General features: G+C 40.2%; 3 protein-coding genes across 4 annotated transcripts; all 3 read left to right on the forward strand.

Annotated features, from left to right (window-relative positions):
• Positions 1–2294: 2294 nt before the first annotated feature.
• On the forward strand, positions 2295–5122 carry actc1b (actin alpha cardiac muscle 1b). The gene is made up of 9 exons (XM_014012052.1): positions 2295–2396; positions 3118–3269; positions 3360–3488; positions 3703–3813; positions 3893–3977; positions 4088–4249; positions 4336–4527; positions 4610–4791; positions 4877–5122. The coding sequence occupies exons 2-9, from the start codon at positions 3141–3143 to the stop codon at positions 5018–5020; spliced, it is 1134 nt and encodes a 377-aa protein (XP_013867506.1). The 5' UTR covers positions 2295–2396; positions 3118–3140; the 3' UTR covers positions 5021–5122.
• A 1225-nt stretch (positions 5123–6347) lies between these two features.
• arhgap11a (Rho GTPase activating protein 11A) lies at positions 6348–14417 on the forward strand. 2 transcript variants are annotated; one of them, XM_014012072.1, is made up of 12 exons: positions 6356–7007; positions 7809–7876; positions 7980–8076; positions 8167–8423; positions 8520–8683; positions 8771–8911; positions 9779–9853; positions 10158–10331; positions 10432–10558; positions 10817–10925; positions 12175–12289; positions 12389–14417. In XM_014012072.1, the coding sequence occupies exons 1-12, from the start codon at positions 6879–6881 to the stop codon at positions 13735–13737; spliced, it is 2805 nt and encodes a 934-aa protein (XP_013867526.1). In that variant the 5' UTR covers positions 6356–6878; the 3' UTR covers positions 13738–14417. The 2 variants fall into 2 exon arrangements, with proteins under 2 accessions (XP_013867517.1, XP_013867526.1); XM_014012063.1 differs by lacking the exon at positions 9779–9853 and having other exon boundaries at positions 6348–7007.
• Positions 14418–15070: 653 nt separating this feature from the next.
• Positions 15071–17017, forward strand: grem1b (gremlin 1b). Its single transcript, XM_014012086.1, has 2 exons — positions 15071–15448; positions 15771–17017. The coding sequence occupies exon 2, from the start codon at positions 15772–15774 to the stop codon at positions 16318–16320; it is 549 nt and encodes a 182-aa protein (XP_013867540.1). The 5' UTR covers positions 15071–15448; position 15771; the 3' UTR covers positions 16321–17017.
• The last annotated feature ends 605 nt before the right edge of the window (positions 17018–17622 follow it).

Below are 17622 nucleotides of genomic sequence, written 5' to 3' on the forward strand. Positions count from 1 at the left end.
AGGCAGTTCTGAAGGCAAAAGGGGGTCCAACCCGTTACTGGCGTGGTGTACCTAATAAAGTGGCCGGTGAGTGTAGCTAACAATATAATTCATTTGAAACAGAATACCAGAAGTCTACCTCATACCTGCCAACATCTGCTGACAGCAGTGAAGGACACCTGTTTATGTTAATGAGCAGCTGTGGAGTGAAGCAGTTCTAGGGGGGTCCAGGGGTATACTTCCACAGAAACTTTTATGAAAGATCTACTTCAAACTATGAATTTTCCAGTCATTTGAAGAGCATTTCACTAAATTCTTGCGATAAATAAAACAACAAAATCAACATTTTACGAAGGTAAAACACTGAAAACCAGACTTTAACCTGAATTTTATCTGAGATCATAACTGAAGTGTCCATTATCATATTTTGTTTTCTACACACTGAGCATCAGTAGTTAGTCTTCACTGCATCATATGATACTTTTATCACAAAATATCCTCTGCACCACATAATACCTCAAGTAGGCTGAGAAACCTGCAGAACAAGTTACCCTCAAAAACCCGATTAACCACATTTTGAATAAATACTCTAATAAAAAGTTGTTTTAAAATAATTGTCCTCTATTTGTGTTGCCCACTAGATGGATGGCATCTCTAGCACTTGCCTATACTGCCTTTACCACAGGCAGGCCCTGTGTAAATACTAGTACTATGAAAAATGAATTGTTAGACTGAAACATTGAGGTATATTTGAATTAAATACACGCCCAAAGTATTTTTAATATAAATAAATGTGGTGTACATTTGAACAGTTACACACAAAAACAGGATTTATAGATAATCTGACTCAATGTCTGTAACTCTCACAAATAAACATAGCAGCCTAAAATTATCCTGTGGCCACAAATTATTTATCATATGGCCACGCATTCTTATTTTTTTAATCCAAAGCCACCAGCCACCTGTCCACTCAGTATGGACCAAAGTCTCCATTGGTCCATACTGAGTGGACCAATGGAGACTTTGTCTTGCTTCTTGCTGCACTGACATATTTATTTTCATCCACACACATTCAAACTGAGTTTTCTTTCCATTTGTCACTTAAATAAAATGCAAGTCCACTGCATGAGTAGTAGTGATCCTGAGAGAGCATCTTTTCCATTTATAAAGTGTATATCATGGTTTATTACAGGTTAATTGAGTTTCTCATTGCTAACAATAAACTCAAATGAATGTGTTTTATTATAAACAGTTTAAATCTGTACCATTTAAAAGTCCTAAAGTTTGAGACAGTTAAACTGTCTCAGTTAAACTGTGGGTGGGGGGGGGGGGGTTTATAGGATCAAAACAATCTGTTTAATAAGTCTTCTGCTAATAACCATGACATACTCCATGCAGTTTCTGTCTGCAGAGATGCAGCTACAAATGAAAGATATGACTCTGGCACTGAGGTGCAGAATAGTGCTCCTACATGCCCTTTCAGTTCTATAAGCTCACATTTTATATACCTTACACTTTCTCACCAGTTGCAAGAGTTTTCATCCATGTAAATAAAATGTAGGTTTGTAAGGAACAAATGTGTTTAAAACACAATTCAAATATGTGCAGAATTCCTGCGGGAATATCAACATGACCACACAAGGCACAGTCCACGACAGGAAAAAATGTGCTGCAAGTCGTGGTTCACACAAATATGGAGCTCCCTCTTTTCAAACTTGCACCGGGAACTCGAGTGTCTGCTCATATATGACTCTGGTGCTTCCATTAACCCTACAAGGAGATGAGGGAGCCAATCAGCATGAAGCACCAACACAGGCAAACCACTCAGACAGCAAGATAGGACACAGAGCCCAGATGGTGTCACCATCAGCTGTTACACACATTGGAGACGTTCAGCACACACACCAGCAGGATGATTTACACACAGTGCTCTCATGCCCTTAGCAAGGCACCAGTGACTCTGCATTTACTGTGTCAACTTGGGCCTTCTGTGAGTAACATAACACCTCTAAGTCTTCCTGCCTGAGTCATATCAGTTATGTATAATATAACACTTAAAACACAACTRACATTGATATATTATATTATTTAAGAGCAAATCTAAACATATAGCATAGCAAATGAAAGCAAAGTATGAAGCTGCTTTGCTGTAGGATTGTTTTCAAAGAACTATCAGCTGTGACATTTTCAAATTGTGTGCATAACATTTCTGTGAGTTCATTGTAGCGAAGGAACACCCATCCAAGTATGTAAAAACWCTATGCATGCTGTTGGTTTACACTGGAAGCACGTATATGGACTTGTCTGGAGCATCRACCCCACCCCTGATCTCCGGATTCCGTGTGGGGTCTATTTAAGGGCCTCTGCTTAATGTGAGCCTTCGTCCCAGTGGAAGCATCCTGCAGCAGTACACCTTGGTGAGTACACTGATACATCCCTTTGCTTTTTAAGAATAAATCGTACTTTAAAATAAACTGCTAAATGAAAGAAGAGTTGTAATTACCAGGTAGGTAGAATCAAAGCTGGAGTTTCTGTTTATGATGCTTCAATTACAAAGTGAAGCTAAAATTAACAGTAGAATTATGTTTCTTGTGATAAATACACTTAAGGGAACATGTAAATTAAACACCTTGTAACATGCCTTAGAGTAGTGCACAAAGAGGGTATTACGCAATTTTACCAGGAGATCGGTGAATGGATTTATTAGGCAGCCAGGTCCAGTTGCAAAGTAGTAAAACAAAAGTGTCACATGCATGCCACTGGCCCCAGCACCTCTGATCTGAAATAACTGGAGCCACTAGAATAACTCAGTCACTTRTTTTCCTCTGATTAGTAAAGTGGGTGCCAAACTTAAAATAGTTTCAGATCCCTYTGTTATGCCCCTTTTTTGGTGCTTCACCAGCACTTCTCCAGAACAATCATGGCTGTGGAGATATGATATCAGTGTTTGAGTCCAACACTAAAGTAACATTTTAATTATCACTYTAACTTCCAGCTTTGTGTTTGCAGTGATAACACTGTAAAGGTGTTGGCAGGTCTTTGAAAACACTCACATCTTCACATTTTCGGCACCTCTAGATAAGAAAAGCCTATCTTGACTGCAACTTTCCAACAACAACGCCTCTGCTCAAATTCTAGACCACCAGACAAAAAGCCTAATCATGTGTGACGACGATGAAACCACCGCCCTCGTGTGCGACAACGGCTCTGGCTTGGTCAAGGCTGGATTCGCTGGAGACGATGCTCCCCGTGCTGTCTTCCCTTCCATTGTTGGAAGGCCCCGCCACCAGGTGAACTTCCTGTTTTAAGAAAAACAAGCACAAAAAAATGAGAAACTAGAAATAAGAGTTCTACATATTGGTTGTTTTATGTTTCTTCAGGGTGTGATGGTGGGTATGGGTCAGAAGGACAGCTACGTCGGTGATGAAGCCCAGAGCAAAAGAGGCATTCTGACTCTGAAATACCCAATTGAGCATGGCATMATCACCAACTGGGATGATATGGAGAAGGTGTGTTAACTTAGCAAGAAGGCTTATTCCGAGCTTTTCCTGACAGCTGACCTTCTGCGTTCCTAAGAATTTACAACCTAACCAGCTGCCATCAAACAAAGCTGGTATTTTTAGATCCTCGGCTTTAAACTCAAAACCTGGCTGTTTGTTAATCCAGCTCGCAGTTGTTCCTGAGCTGACATCAGCTGCCTCCCCCCCTCTTTTTATTTATCAGATCTGGCACCACACTTTTTACAATGAGCTGCGTGTGGCCCCCGAGGAGCACCCCACCCTCCTCACCGAGGCCCCACTCAACCCCAAAGCCAACAGGGAGAAGATGACTCAGGTAGATTCTTTAACAATTCTTTTTATTTAAACTGAAGTCTTTTCCCATTTTTTAAAAAAAATGTTTGCTTTTTTTTCAGATTATGTTTGAGACTTTCAACGTTCCTGCCATGTATGTGGCCATCCAGGCTGTTCTGTCTCTGTATGCATCTGGTCGTACAACTGGTCAGAAACGTTTGAATTATCTTTATATTAAATGGCTAAAACTTGAYTTCTTCACCTTTCAGACTTTTCACACTTTATTAAATCCAACTTTATTTTTCTGTTTTCCTAAGGTATTGTGCTGGACTCTGGTGATGGTGTGACCCACAACGTCCCCATCTATGAGGGCTAYGCTCTTCCTCATGCCATCATGCGTCTCGATCTGGCCGGTCGTGACCTGACCGACTACTTGATGAAGATCCTGACTGAGCGTGGTTATTCCTTTGTCACAACTGGTAGGGCCACTACACAGCTTGCTTGGTTCATTTGTTAGAGGCGCCGGCGTGTTTTTCCCTCARCGCTCAAACTTTCTTCTTCTCAGCTGAGCGTGAGATTGTGCGTGACATCAARGAGAAGCTGTGCTATGTGGCTCTTGACTTCGAGAATGAGATGGCCACCGCTGCCTCCTCGTCCTCCCTGGAAAAAAGCTACGAGCTGCCTGACGGTCAGGTCATCACCATCGGTAATGAGCGTTTCCGTTGTCCAGAGACTCTCTTCCAGCCTTCTTTCATTGGTGAGTTCATGTATTTTAATYATATTTGGTAATATTCTGTATTTTTTGTCACAAATTGACAATTTTTGTCTGTTTTCCAAAGGTATGGAGTCTGCCGGTATCCACGAGACAGCGTACAACAGCATCATGAAATGTGACATTGACATCCGTAAGGACTTGTACGCCAACAATGTGCTGTCTGGTGGTACCACAATGTATCCTGGTATTGCTGACCGTATGCAAAAGGAGATCACAGCCTTGGCTCCAAGCACCATGAAGATCAAGGTGAGCAGATGTCAAAGTCTTTGTGTAACCACTCATAAAGCAAATAACACTGATTCAAACTGAAGGTTATCTGTGCCTTTTACAGATCATTGCTCCACCTGAGAGAAAGTACTCTGTCTGGATTGGTGGTTCCATCCTGGCTTCCTTGTCCACTTTCCAGCAGATGTGGATCAGCAAACAGGAATACGATGAAGCTGGACCCTCTATTGTCCACAGGAAATGCTTCTAAACACATGTCCACCTCTTTGCATCCATGTATCTGTACACCTTTAACTCTTGTATATACATGTCTCTGTTCTGTTGTAATAAAGATAAGCCTTTGTGAGAGTCACTCATAGACTGGTTATTGAAAATGTGAAACAAAAAAAGAGAATAGGTGAAATGCATGATATAACCTTGCACAGGAACTTTTGGGCTAAAATTATAGTTAACAGTTATTTGATYAGATTAGTACACAACCAGAAGGAGGCAGCACATAAAAATTAGTCATGTAAAAAGTTACTTTACAATATACTTATTACATAGACATAGAAACAATGACAAGTATGATCAATATGATGCAAAGTATTAAAAATTGCCTATCAGAAATACTCCACTCTACTCTACTCTACTCTACTCTACTCTACTCTACTCTACTCTACTCTACTCTACTCTACTCTACTCTACTCTACTCTACTCTACTCTACTCTACTCTACTCTACTCTACTCTACTCTACTCTACTCCACTCTACTCTTCTAAACATTTGTTGGCTAAATTGTGCAAAATTAAATTATTTCTAGTCAAAAAAATTTCAAATATCCAGCAGGGCTTAGTTTTTCTTGACCTCAATCATCACTCTATTTGTCTCTTGATTTTTTGTAGAGCAAATGACACAACATTTTCCATTTATTTGCATTGAGGCTTTTAACTTCAGATATCCCCAAATACAGTCTCACAATGTAAGACAATCAGCTATTTTTAGATACAATTTTTATTTTATAGATTTTTTTTTCAAAATCGTCATCAATACCTAACAAATACCCAAAGTCTATGAGTATTTGCTTATTATTACATTGTTGCATAAATTTTTCCTTTTAATTTCTGATGTCTGAATTTGCTTTTGAATCATTCAGAATGTAAATAGTAATGGTTAATTTTAGGGGAAATATCTGGGTTAGACATATAAATACTACAAAAATGAATGGAAGTCAAAAAAGTCCTCAGTTAGATTCAAGTACAAGGAGTGCGTGTGTGTGTGTGTGTGAATCTGTTGTGTCAATATTAAATGTGTGTTTAGCCATCTAATGTGCTCTTACATTGTAAAGTATCATAAACGATAGCTAATATTTGCTGCTGTAAACAAAGGAGACTTCATAAAACCAGGCACTTTCCATGTAAGAAAAGTGTAAATAGTTTGAGGTACCGTCTCAACCGGTTGAAATGACGTGTCCAATTGAATGAGTTTTTCTCTTTACAGAAACGGTACCGCCCTTACCGGTASGCGTCGAATAATAAAACACACGCACACATAGAGAAACCCCGTTCAAGTTCTCACCAATCAGAACGTAGTGCGTAGGGAGCGCTGCTGTTTGAATATACTCCGGAAACAACAGACGGCTTGGTAATGGCAAACGACAACGCAGTAAACTAGTCGTTTAATCGGTGTAATTTGTATAATTTACCRATTGAGAAAGGAAAAACTTTCGATTTTAGGTTCTGCGGTAGCGAATTATGTTTGGTTGGAGCTGTTTTACCAGCTTATACGACTTGCTAACCTAGCTGGCTAACGTTTTMGTACTTGCTAACGACGTATGGCTGAAGTTAGCATATTTTCGTACGCTCTTTACGATGTAAATATCAGCTTATTTGGGACTTCGACGTGCGTTTATCTGTAAAAGTCGATTTGTTAGACATTGCAATGTTTAATTGTCTCGTGGGTAGTAATTAGTTTCACGTGAGGATGATTTAGAAGTTTSAGGAAAAGCAATTAAATTTAAGGGCTGGGCTCAACTGTTGCGAACGTAGCAGTATCGTTCGCAGCAGGAGATAGTGAACAGAAGTGCTAGAGAAAGYTAGAGAGCACTTTGTTAAAAGCACCTTTAAAAGAATGAAAGTTATGGAGAGAAATGTAATGCGTTTAGTGGCCGTGCAGCAGCTTCGCTCGGCTTATGGAATAAAGATTAAGAGCTGGAACAAAAGCAAAGCAGCCAGCTGCAAGACGACAATCTGCAACTCGGTAAGTAGTTTAATAAAACAAAGTGTTTTCTATGTGTTCTRCAGCACTTGCATGCCTTAAAGCCTTTTATATGTTTATGCTCATAATCAGTTGTAACATTAAACTAGGAGTCAACAATATTACAGCATCGAAATTCATTGAGCACGCTATTGTTTGGGATCAAAATTAGCATATTTATTCACAACAACCCCCACTGAAGAAACTACTGTTGTTACTCACCAGTCACTGCAACTGGGAGTATTTACACCCAAAAAGTGTAGTCAAAAAATAAAAGCCAAATCCAACAACAAATAACATAAAAACATTTTAAGGTAACATTTGGTGAGTAGAACTAACAMATTACTTGTGTATTAGTTTTGTTGTAACCATTACTTTTGCAATAAAAGCTGARCTTTCTGCATTATGAAAACGCCCTAAACTACAGCCAGAAGAGGAACAGACAAACTTTGACTGACTGGAGAAATCAAGAGGTAAAAGGTTAAGGAGATGAAAATGCAACACAGCACTGCTATTTTATGCATTGGAATGCTTGGTCATCAAACTAAGTAAAAAAAAAAAAGCAGAAGTTACAGCAGTTAAATTGTAGCCATACCAAATGTAAAAAGGGTATAATTATAAATGGGGAAAAAACAAAACCGTCATAATTTTTTCATTGGTGAATAACAAGAGTGTRCCTGTACATATCAGTTAGGTTTGGTGAATTTACATTAAAAATATCTTTATGTATTTTGTTCTCATCTTGTCTCGTATCCTCTTTAAAAAAAATTCCAAGCCTGAGAAAATATTTTTTTCTTTACGTAGACAAAAGTTTTTGGYGTACCCCTGGACAGCTTACCATTCTGCTATGTGGAATGTGGAAAAGTGCCAAGGCAAGTTGATGCACTTTTTTTGCTTGAACTCTTAGCTAACAAGTTGTATCTTGTCTTTTTTCCCCCCAACAAACTGTATTAATGATTTTTCACTGTTTCTTAGATTTCTGTTTGATGCATGTATGCATCTRCTCGCACATGCCGACACAGAGGGCCTGTTCAGGAAATCAGGCTCTGTTGTCCGCCTGAAAGCACTCAGGGTGAGTGATGGATGACGGTGACCTTGCTCRGAGACCTTCAAGTTCGGCGGGAACTGTCAACCACAACAAAGCTGTGTTTTGTCTGTTCAGGCTAAACTCGATGCAGGAGAGGAGTGCCTGGCCACCGCTCCTCCCTGTGATGTGGCAGGTCTGGTGAAGCAGTTCTTCAGGGACCTTCCAGAACCTGTTCTTCCCACGGAGCTGCAGGATGCCTTTTTCAAGGCCCAGCAGCTCCTCGCTGAGGAGGACAGAACCTCTGCCACCATGCTCTTGTCTTGCATGTTACCAGACAGAAACATTAGTGTTCTGCGTCACTTTTTGGACTTTCTTCACAGTGTGTCTCTAAGGTATCGCACCTGTTTGTATCTGGTGTTTTTGCTGTGCATCTTTTGGATAATTTACAAACATTGCTTAAAACTTTATCCTTTGTCTTGCCTAATCAGGAGTGCAGAAAATAAAATGGATAGCAGTAATCTGTCTCTCATTTTGGCTCCCAACCTCCTTCACTCTGGAGATGGAACAGAGAAGATGAATGCCAACACAGAGAAACGGCTCAGACTACAGGCAGCCGTGGTACACTGCTTCATAGAGAATGCTCACGCCTTTGGTACGACATCAGGCACCTCGTTGGCTGTTCCACTGTACCATGTTTATGCTTTGTACTATTAAACCCAGCTGTGGTTATGTGTTACAGGTTTGTTACCGCARTTTCTTCAGGAGAAAGTTCCTGCCATGATGGGCTGCGAGGCTGGTGGTCTGTCKCCCACTCAGGCCGATGATGATGAGGAGGATTTGAACTCTGGGATGAAGAAAAAAAGCAGGCGCAGCTTTGGACGTAAGAAATCAAACTAAAAACTGCAGTTGATGAATGCTTGAATCAGTCATTAAACAGAGTAAAAAAAACACAAACAGGGTTCCTGCAGATCCTTAAGTCTTAAAAGGCATTGAATTCATCAATCCAAAAATAAGGCCATAATTAGCCTTAAAATGTCTTAAATAAATATTTCAGAAGTCTTAAATGTTAGCACATTGTAAATAGGATGATTGTGATTCATTTCAAATATTAAAATAATTGGTAAAAATTATTTTTTTTAATATTCACATGCAGACATTTCCCTTTGACATAACTTCCTGTTATTTCACATGCAAATATCTCAACAACTGTCCATCTGAGCAACGTGATATTCATTTTGTAATATGTTAATGCTGTCTTTCCAAAAATGCATTCACTTTTCTWACAAAAATGYTGATGTCACTTTAAAAGTTTTCATCTACAGCACATTGGGGTTAAGACCCYGCTGTGGGTCCTAAAMCTCCAGATTTTGGGTCCTTAGAGGATTTCCGGAATTTAAATTGTTTAAAACTGACTGCTAAGAATGTTTCTGCTATAGTTGGATATGGATACAAACAACTGGTCTATTAGCAATATTTGAATACTTCAAACAAAAATACTTTGAATTATGAGTTTCTGCCACRGYTTTAATTTTTTTGTCATTTGTGTTKATTATGAAATTGGTCTTAAATTTAATTTCACTTGGCGTTAAAACGTCTTAAAAGGTCTTAAATTTAACTTGCCTTAAACTGTAGGAACCCTGATAAAGCAAACGTTAAATAGGATGACGCACCATGTTTTAGTGATCATAAATCAAACAACTGTAGTCAGTAAATACTGGTTGTAGACTGGGTTTGTCTTATGTTTCAGATATGGTCAGTGATGCACTGACTAAGATAAAAACTAATAGAACGCCCACAAAAGGCACCCAGGTAGAGAGTCTTGGTACGTACTGAGGTCACACGAGATGAGACTGGCATCAAAAAGCATGAAGATGCCCAAGTAATTATCTCCTGTGTGCATGAAATGACAAGMTTTGTGTTCCCATATCCTCATTTCGTTCTGCTCCTGAAAGATTAAATGATGCCCGTCTCGTCTGCTTTTGTGCCTGTTTTTCTGCATGAAACGGCATCACTGAGAATCAGTTTGCTCTTTTTCTGTGCTTTGGTYCAAAATGAGTTTTGGGAGAACAAATTCTACATGTTTTAAAAAAAATCATCTCACTCACTCCTTTTGTGATTTTTCTCAGTCTTTTCCTCTGCAACTCCTGTGGTTGTGACGCCGTCCTCCAAGCGAAAGCTTCCCTTTGAGCCTCGCCAATCTTTTGGATTTTCAAACAAGAAACGTAAATCTGTTAAAAAGAGCCTTGGGTTAGACTTACTTCCCAACCCTTTGTTCAGTGGCTCCACCACTCCTGGTTCAGGTATTGATGAAAGACTGATCAACTGTTGGTCTGTCACTAAGGCTTGTAGTTACAGTGTGTGTGTGTGTGTGTGTGTGTGTGTGTGTGTTGTGTGTTCCAGCCTACAGCTCATCGGGGGTCTTGGACTCTTCCCCAAACATCTCATCATCAGCAGGAAAGCCTAAGAGGCAATCTGCTACAGCTTCAAGGAGGAAGAGCAAACGCTTCAGTAACAGACATGTTAAGAGGTAAAAGAAAAAGGTCTTTGTTTTGACTGTTTTGATGGACTATAAGTTCATAAAGTCTTTAGAACAAGTATTTTTACATTAAGCTGTTTCCAGTTTTAAAAACCTAAAGGGCATCTTCACTAACGAATGCTCCCTGGATGTTTAAAAAAGCCTAGTGAGAGTTTTCAATCATTATTTCCTCCCTGTTGACTTGATTTTGCTCTGAATTAAAGAATCATGTGGTGTTGCTTACAGTTTTTTGAATTTTGTCCTTTTTAGAGTTGACTCTGGAAAAGCTGGCTGCTTTTCRCCTAAAGTCAGCAAAAAAGAAGATCCACGCAAGTTCCTGCGCAAGCGTTTTAGCTTGGGAAAGAGCAGCAAAGAGGCTGTAAGTGCAGTGGCTCGTTAAAACTTAACACTAATATAGTTCACTGACAAGCTGTGAAAGATGAAGTGAAATATGTCCACATGCAGGGTTTACCTGTATTATAATCCAATCTGTTTACACACTCAATAGAATGCAGTAATAAATGTGTGCACTGTAGCACTTTTGTTGTGTAAGATGCTTTCACACACACACTGCAGTCCTGAAATGTCTGTGATTCAGAAGGAAGAAAAGCAAATGTTTTAACTTTGCAGCTTTTACATCACTTCCTGTTTCCTGTGTGAGACATTTCTAGCTGTGAAGTGCGTGTGTGTGAACAGCAACTGCAAAAAAACCCATAAAATCCATATGTATCTGTTCATTCTTCCTAATATCTTCGGTGGTTGTTTGTAAAAACATTGTTTACTTAGTTATTAAATATTTCTGCAGGGTTTTTTAAAGACAGTTTGTGTTGCACCTTTTTAACGTTTTGTAAGTCAACTTTGTTTATTCTTGCTTATGGTACCAAAACCTGCACCCAGTTTTTAGCCAGCTGCCATATTGAGCACTTGGATGAAAGTTTGTTGGTTTTTAATATGCAAAATGCATTTGGTGAAATGTCTTTGGGTACATTATGTGAGTGACTTTAAGTGTCTTTGACATAAAATTTAATATTATAATAACATTAATGACATATTAAGATATTCGAAGTAATGGGAAGTGATGACAAAGAGGAATGCCTCCATGTAAACAGAGCATTGCTAAAATGACCGACAACACAAGCAGTGGTGAAGAATCTGACGTTTCTTTAGGTTATTTTGAGTATCAGAAAGACCAAGAAGACCAGGGAGTTCCACTTTATCGTCACTTCTAGTTGCACTGGYCTCGCCTAGTTCAAAACAAAAAATATGGCAGTAATGTGAATCATGTTATGCCACATTTCTTGAAGATATTTCCTTCCACTTTTGTATTTGTAGGAAATATGTCAGACACTTTTCACTTTTAAGRTGCATGATTTTATTACTCCAAAGTTAATGTTTATAATTTTAAAGTCAACATAATAAAGGTTTATCAAAACAGTTCAATTATCTTGTTTCTTCTGAGTGATTTTTATCATCCTCTGAAGAACTAACCCCAACTATACATGCCATTAACCTGGTTATGTTTATGGGTTATTTCTGTTGGGTTCTTTTTAACAAAATACTACTCTCTAGCTTAGTCCTTCTCAAAGGCTCTTTCATCTTTCATTTCTTCTTTCATGCTGCTGATGAAGGGTACTGAGTCGATTGGCTGGCGACTTGCCACACAGGAGAGCACCACAAGTTTTCTTTTCACTGAAGAGACCAAGTTCGGTTCATTTGTCCTGCCCAGAAATACAGAATCCAAGAGTAAGTACCAACTGCAACYTTATCTGAATTTATTTAACTGTTACATTTTAACAAATGTTGTCTTTTGAGTAATTTCTGCTAATGCTGTGCTTGTTTTAGGCTCTAAGTACATTAGCAAGTCAGAAGACAACTTGCTGACACCCCAGTGTGACTCCAGGACCCACCGGGTCTCGTGGATTGAGGACACCCCTCTCAGCACGCAGGCCTTTGGCGGCGGGTCTTTTACGGATTCTCCCATTAACGGGCGTCTCAAAAGCAGCTACTTGTCTGAGCCCGCCATCGTCGCATCGAAGCTGTCGCCTGGGAGCGTCCTGCCCATCAAGCTGTGTTGTGCTTCCAGCGCAGAGAGCGTTGAAGCTGAAAGAGAAACTGATTCAGCGAGAGTTCTGATGAATGTCACCGAGCTGGGGCCTGCAGAGGACTGCTGCTCCACGGTACACTGTGTGATAAAACCACCAGAAAGCATCCCTGTTACGCCTGTGGTCCAAAACACTCAGACCCCCAGCTTCCAAGCTCAGCACAGCCTTCTGGGAAATGACGAGAATGCAACCTTTGGTCAAACTGAAGTCGCCGAGCTCACTCGTTTGCATATTGATAGTGCAGTCTTTGAGTCCAGTGCCCACTATAGTCCAGTAAATAGAATTAGATCCGCCTCCTTCAGCAGCCACAGCAACTCTTCAATAGGACCAGCTGAGCTGATGGCAGAGCAGGTGAAATGCAGCAGGTTTATAGACGCTCTGGATGTGCAGAGCCCTGCTCGTTTCACACAGAGCGTCTCCTCATCAACTCCRTACAAACTGCTCGAAGAGGAGCCCGAGGTACCGAATCAAACCAGCAGCAAATTACATGAGATGGTCAAGTTCTCCCTGGACACCGGGACCAAAGCTGAAATCTGTTGTCGGCAGGAGGCTGAACGGCGCCGGGTGGCTGACCACATTCAGCATTTCAACAAGCTCACCCTCTACTCTCCGACGGGCTTGAAAAGCAAACAGATCCGGTCTCCGCTCAAGTTCCAGCGCACCCCTGTTCGACAGACGGTCCGCAGGATMAACTCTCTCTCGGGGGACAGTCGGAGATTCAATCGAAACGTGACAAAGTCTTTGAGCCTGGAGAGCGGCCTCTCACCTCACTCAAAACTCCACCCTCCTCACCCGGAKCAGCCACCGGTGAGACTGTCCCGCAGCGCGCACGACGTGAAGAAACCTCCCCCCATCCCACCAAAAAGGCCAAGCTGCCTCGTTCGGAAAGCCACCTCCTGCGCCCTGGGCGACGTGACCAACAAGACCCAGCCAAAGATTGTGGAGCGCTCGGCCTCGAGCTCGTCAGGAACCCTTAAGAATCCTGTGCAGCAGGTTGTAGTGAAGGACATGAACCATTACAGAGGGTCTCCCAGAAACCCCCTCATCCCAGGACGACTGCTGTCTGCTACAAAGCCTGTTGATTTATAGAAGCTGCTTTTTTTTTCTTTCTCTCTCTTGCTACGCGTGTCTTTATGGTAAATGACGTTGAACATTCCAGCATCCATATTTTTATTACAATAATTTATTTTACAAGTAAAGACTGGAAAGAATCTTTTTGGGAGATTTTCAGAAGCCATGTGAAATGATGGCACACCAGGTAGWTTTTAGATCAAAGTATTCAGGCTAAATTATGTAAATTTTAAGGTTTTACAGCTAATTCTGATACATTTGGGGAAAATTGCGAGAGGTGATTTTAAAATTTATTTTTGTTGTTGAAATGTTGAAACATTTCGTCAATGACCTCATGAAAAAGACTAAACCCCTCTTGATTTTTCTTTTGTTTTTAGAGGGTTAAAAAAGTTTTGATTAGTTCATTGTTTCCAAATTTTCAGCTTTTTTTTTTTTTGCCTTTTTTTTAAATTGCTTCAGCTGAATTAAAAAAAAAAAGCACAGTTTGAGATTTTTCTGGTTGACTTTTGTTCTGAGATGTGATCAATCTTGGTGGCGCCACAAGGGGGCGTCCTACATTTACATCTCCCTCGTGCAGCAATTTATTCAGGTCCCAGTTCATCCAGTAACAGTCAGGGATTCATTCTGTCAGTCTTCTAGTTTCTTTATCTTAATAAACTGTAATAATAATTTAACTTTRCAGTTTGCATTTTTCTATACTCACAACTTATTTTTCAAAACAAATGTTCTTTCTGTTTGTAATATCAGTAACCTGAGCCAAACAGTCAAAAATAAAGTGCTTTTAAACAGTTCAGTCTGTTGACTTTAAGATTTATTATCTATTCTCCAACATAAACTTGACTTTTACATGACAAATTGATATTAAAATAGGTTTTAGTTTAATTATAAAAGGTTGTACCTCCATTAAAACAACTAAAGCAAACTTCAATATGTAAAACAAGTTAATATTCAATTTCTTGAACTCAATACTGCATTTAAAACCATGAAAAAGACTTGTTTCCAGGTTTAAAAAACGACTCCCAGCTGATGTTAATCAAACTGAAGTTATTTAATAATTAAGGAGTATTCTTTGCCCAAAATCAGTTTATTCAGATTATTATTGATAAAACTGATCTTATGCAAAATATCAGTTTGTGGCAACCCGAGTTTAATTGGCTTTTATGTATTCATTTGTAATGTGAACAACAAACTAATCACTTAAAAAACTAAGATGAAAATATTGGGAAGGTGAATTTAATAATTATTTRAGATCTCTTCACAAAAATGAGTCAAAAGTTTGGATTTGATCTATTTTCATTTCTTTAAATCTTCCTCATTAGCATCCCCCCATTCTATGTGAGATATTTAAAGACCAAAAAGAAAACTTTCCCCTTTTTCCATAATAAACCTCAAAGCCGTCCTCCCTCAGCCCCCCACCCCCGCCCGTCCTCGGTGCTCCTGGCTTGTCTGCCTTCTAGCAGCGGGTTCAGGGAAGTGTTGAGGGGGCGGATTGTCTTGATTTTCTCCACATCGTGCTTAGCCAATAACTGTTGTGCACATCTCAGCTGGCAGACATTTAAAAGGGAGACAGTCCGGCGCTGGAGCAATTTGTATTAAACCCCCCTTGGCCCCTGCCTATGGAGCGCCTTGTCTCCCACCCATCCACAGTCCCACCAGAGAGCAGTCTGCTGCTGTAGGAAGAACTGACAGGATCTCACCATCCCTCTTGGAGCATCGGGGACTCACGCAGGTATTCTCCTCTCCCACCTCTTGAACGTTATTAGATTCGGTTTAGCCCATATCTGATGATGTGCCATGTGCGCGCACTCGAATAAATCTCAGTTTATGCTCTGTTTGGTTTATACTTGCTTTGAATATTTCTGTTTGCAATTGAAACAAAACACTTTAATCTCCTTTTCAACCAGTTTTAGTGAAAAACAGGGGGGAAAAAGGTTCCGTCCGTGCGTTTTTACGCTGCGTAAAAGTCCTGACAACTGCGCGTAACTCTTCCCGAGCTGAAAGGTGCGGGTGATTAATTCTTTTTGTCATCTCTTTTCCATCTCCCCCTCCAGGATGGCCGTCTCGAGGCGTATTGTCTGCGGTATGGTTTTCATCATTGGGCTGCTGTCCTCTCCCGCGGCCTCAAAAAGGAACCGAGCCTCACAAGGGGCCATTCCTCATCCTGACAAAAACAACCCAAACGAATCGGAGCAGCAACCGCAGCCTCCGCAGGCGGGCTCCGGGTCCAGGCAGAGGCCCGGCTCGTCCTCGCCCGCCGACGAAGTGCTGGAGTCCAGCCAGGAAGCCCTGCACGTGACGGAGCGGCAGTATTTGAAACGGGACTGGTGCAAAACGCAGCCGCTCAAACAGACGATCCACGAGGAGGGCTGCGTCAGCCGCACCGTCATCAACCGCTTCTGCTACGGGCAGTGCAACTCCTTCTACATCCCGCGGCACATCCGCAGGGAGGAGAGTGCCTTCCAGTCCTGCTCCTTCTGCAAACCCAAGCGCTTCACCACCATGACGTTTACCTTGACTTGTCCGGACCAGCAGCCCCCCACCAAGAAGAAGCGCATCCAGCGCGTCAAACAGTGCCGCTGCATTTCCATAGACCTGGACTAAACACGCAGTTATAATCCTTTTTGTTTACTTTTGTCAAACTCTCATTCTTCCAGGACGGGATTGTTGGGAGATGCACCAAATCTCTTCTCTTGCACATAAAAAAAACTGGCATCGTTGTAGATTTAAAGTCACACTGCACGGAAAGTCCGACTTTTAAAAACGGGCACATTTTACGCACGGCTTCCTCACCTCACCTCAGCTGCAGAAGCAGGAAAAAAAAGATGAAGAAACAGGACTGCAAAAAGGCTTGGTTTTATTTAAAGACTCACGGTTCCAAACCCCACTGTTTACATCCAATCCCGCATTTTTCCGCATGTTTTTTTGTAGAACTGGATGTTTCCACTGTGTGGAATTCTTGACGAATGAATTTGTAAATGAAAAAAAAAAGTGATTTTCTTTTTTATAAAGTTCGATTTTTCAAGAATCTGTCAACCTAAAAACGATTTCTGTGAATGTCGAAGTTTGGTACATTTGTTTGTTTTATTATAGTTTTTTTTTTATATAAGTTGGAATCTATTCAGTAGCCTTTTAGAGACGGAAAAATATTCCTGTTCATGTGGACAATGTACAGTGTTGGTTTAGTATCGAGATTAAATAGTTTTAAAATGTAAAGCCAATATTTGATTTAATTGGTTTGTTTATTCTGTTGATTAAATTATCCATGAAAACTCAATAAACTGATGCTGTGATAAAAATACATTTCTAATGGTGTTAAATGTAGAAAAGACATCCAATAATCCCTCAAAATAAATAATTTGAGTTCATTCGAACAGATTCATGTGCAAATAATGCAGAAATTGATGTTTACAAGTTATCATTTTGTCACTTTCTGCTCTGCAGGTCTAAGAGAGGACACATTAACAAGTTAAATTTAACTTAAGAAATGGATTGTCCATGCCTGTGGTAAGTTTGAAAATAATCTTGATCAATTTCTTTCATATAAAATGTCATGTAAAAAAAGATCAAATACTTGTGTTAAAATCAAATGGTTTATTTCAGATTTTCAGGAACAAGTTTAAACATCATAAAACAAAGCTCTACTGTCAAACTTCATTCCAACGTGCAATGTCTTTAACCGCCCAGCAGCTTTGTGAATGATTAAACCCTTGAGTTACCATCCAAGTATAAATATCAGATTTACATGTTGCAGGCCCTAATGGAAGTGTACACAGCAGAAAACAGACAGAATGAGCTTTAATACATCTATTTGAAAGTGCAGTCTCCATCCAGCTTAYGTGGCTTTCAGTGGTTTATTTGAAATTTAAAACAATTCCATAAAATCGCAGAGTACCTTTATGACAC

This window comes from Austrofundulus limnaeus, unplaced genomic scaffold (assembly GCF_001266775.1).
Source record: "Austrofundulus limnaeus strain Quisiro unplaced genomic scaffold, Austrofundulus_limnaeus-1.0 Scaffold2, whole genome shotgun sequence".
Lineage (NCBI taxonomy): Eukaryota > Metazoa > Chordata > Actinopteri > Cyprinodontiformes > Rivulidae > Austrofundulus > Austrofundulus limnaeus.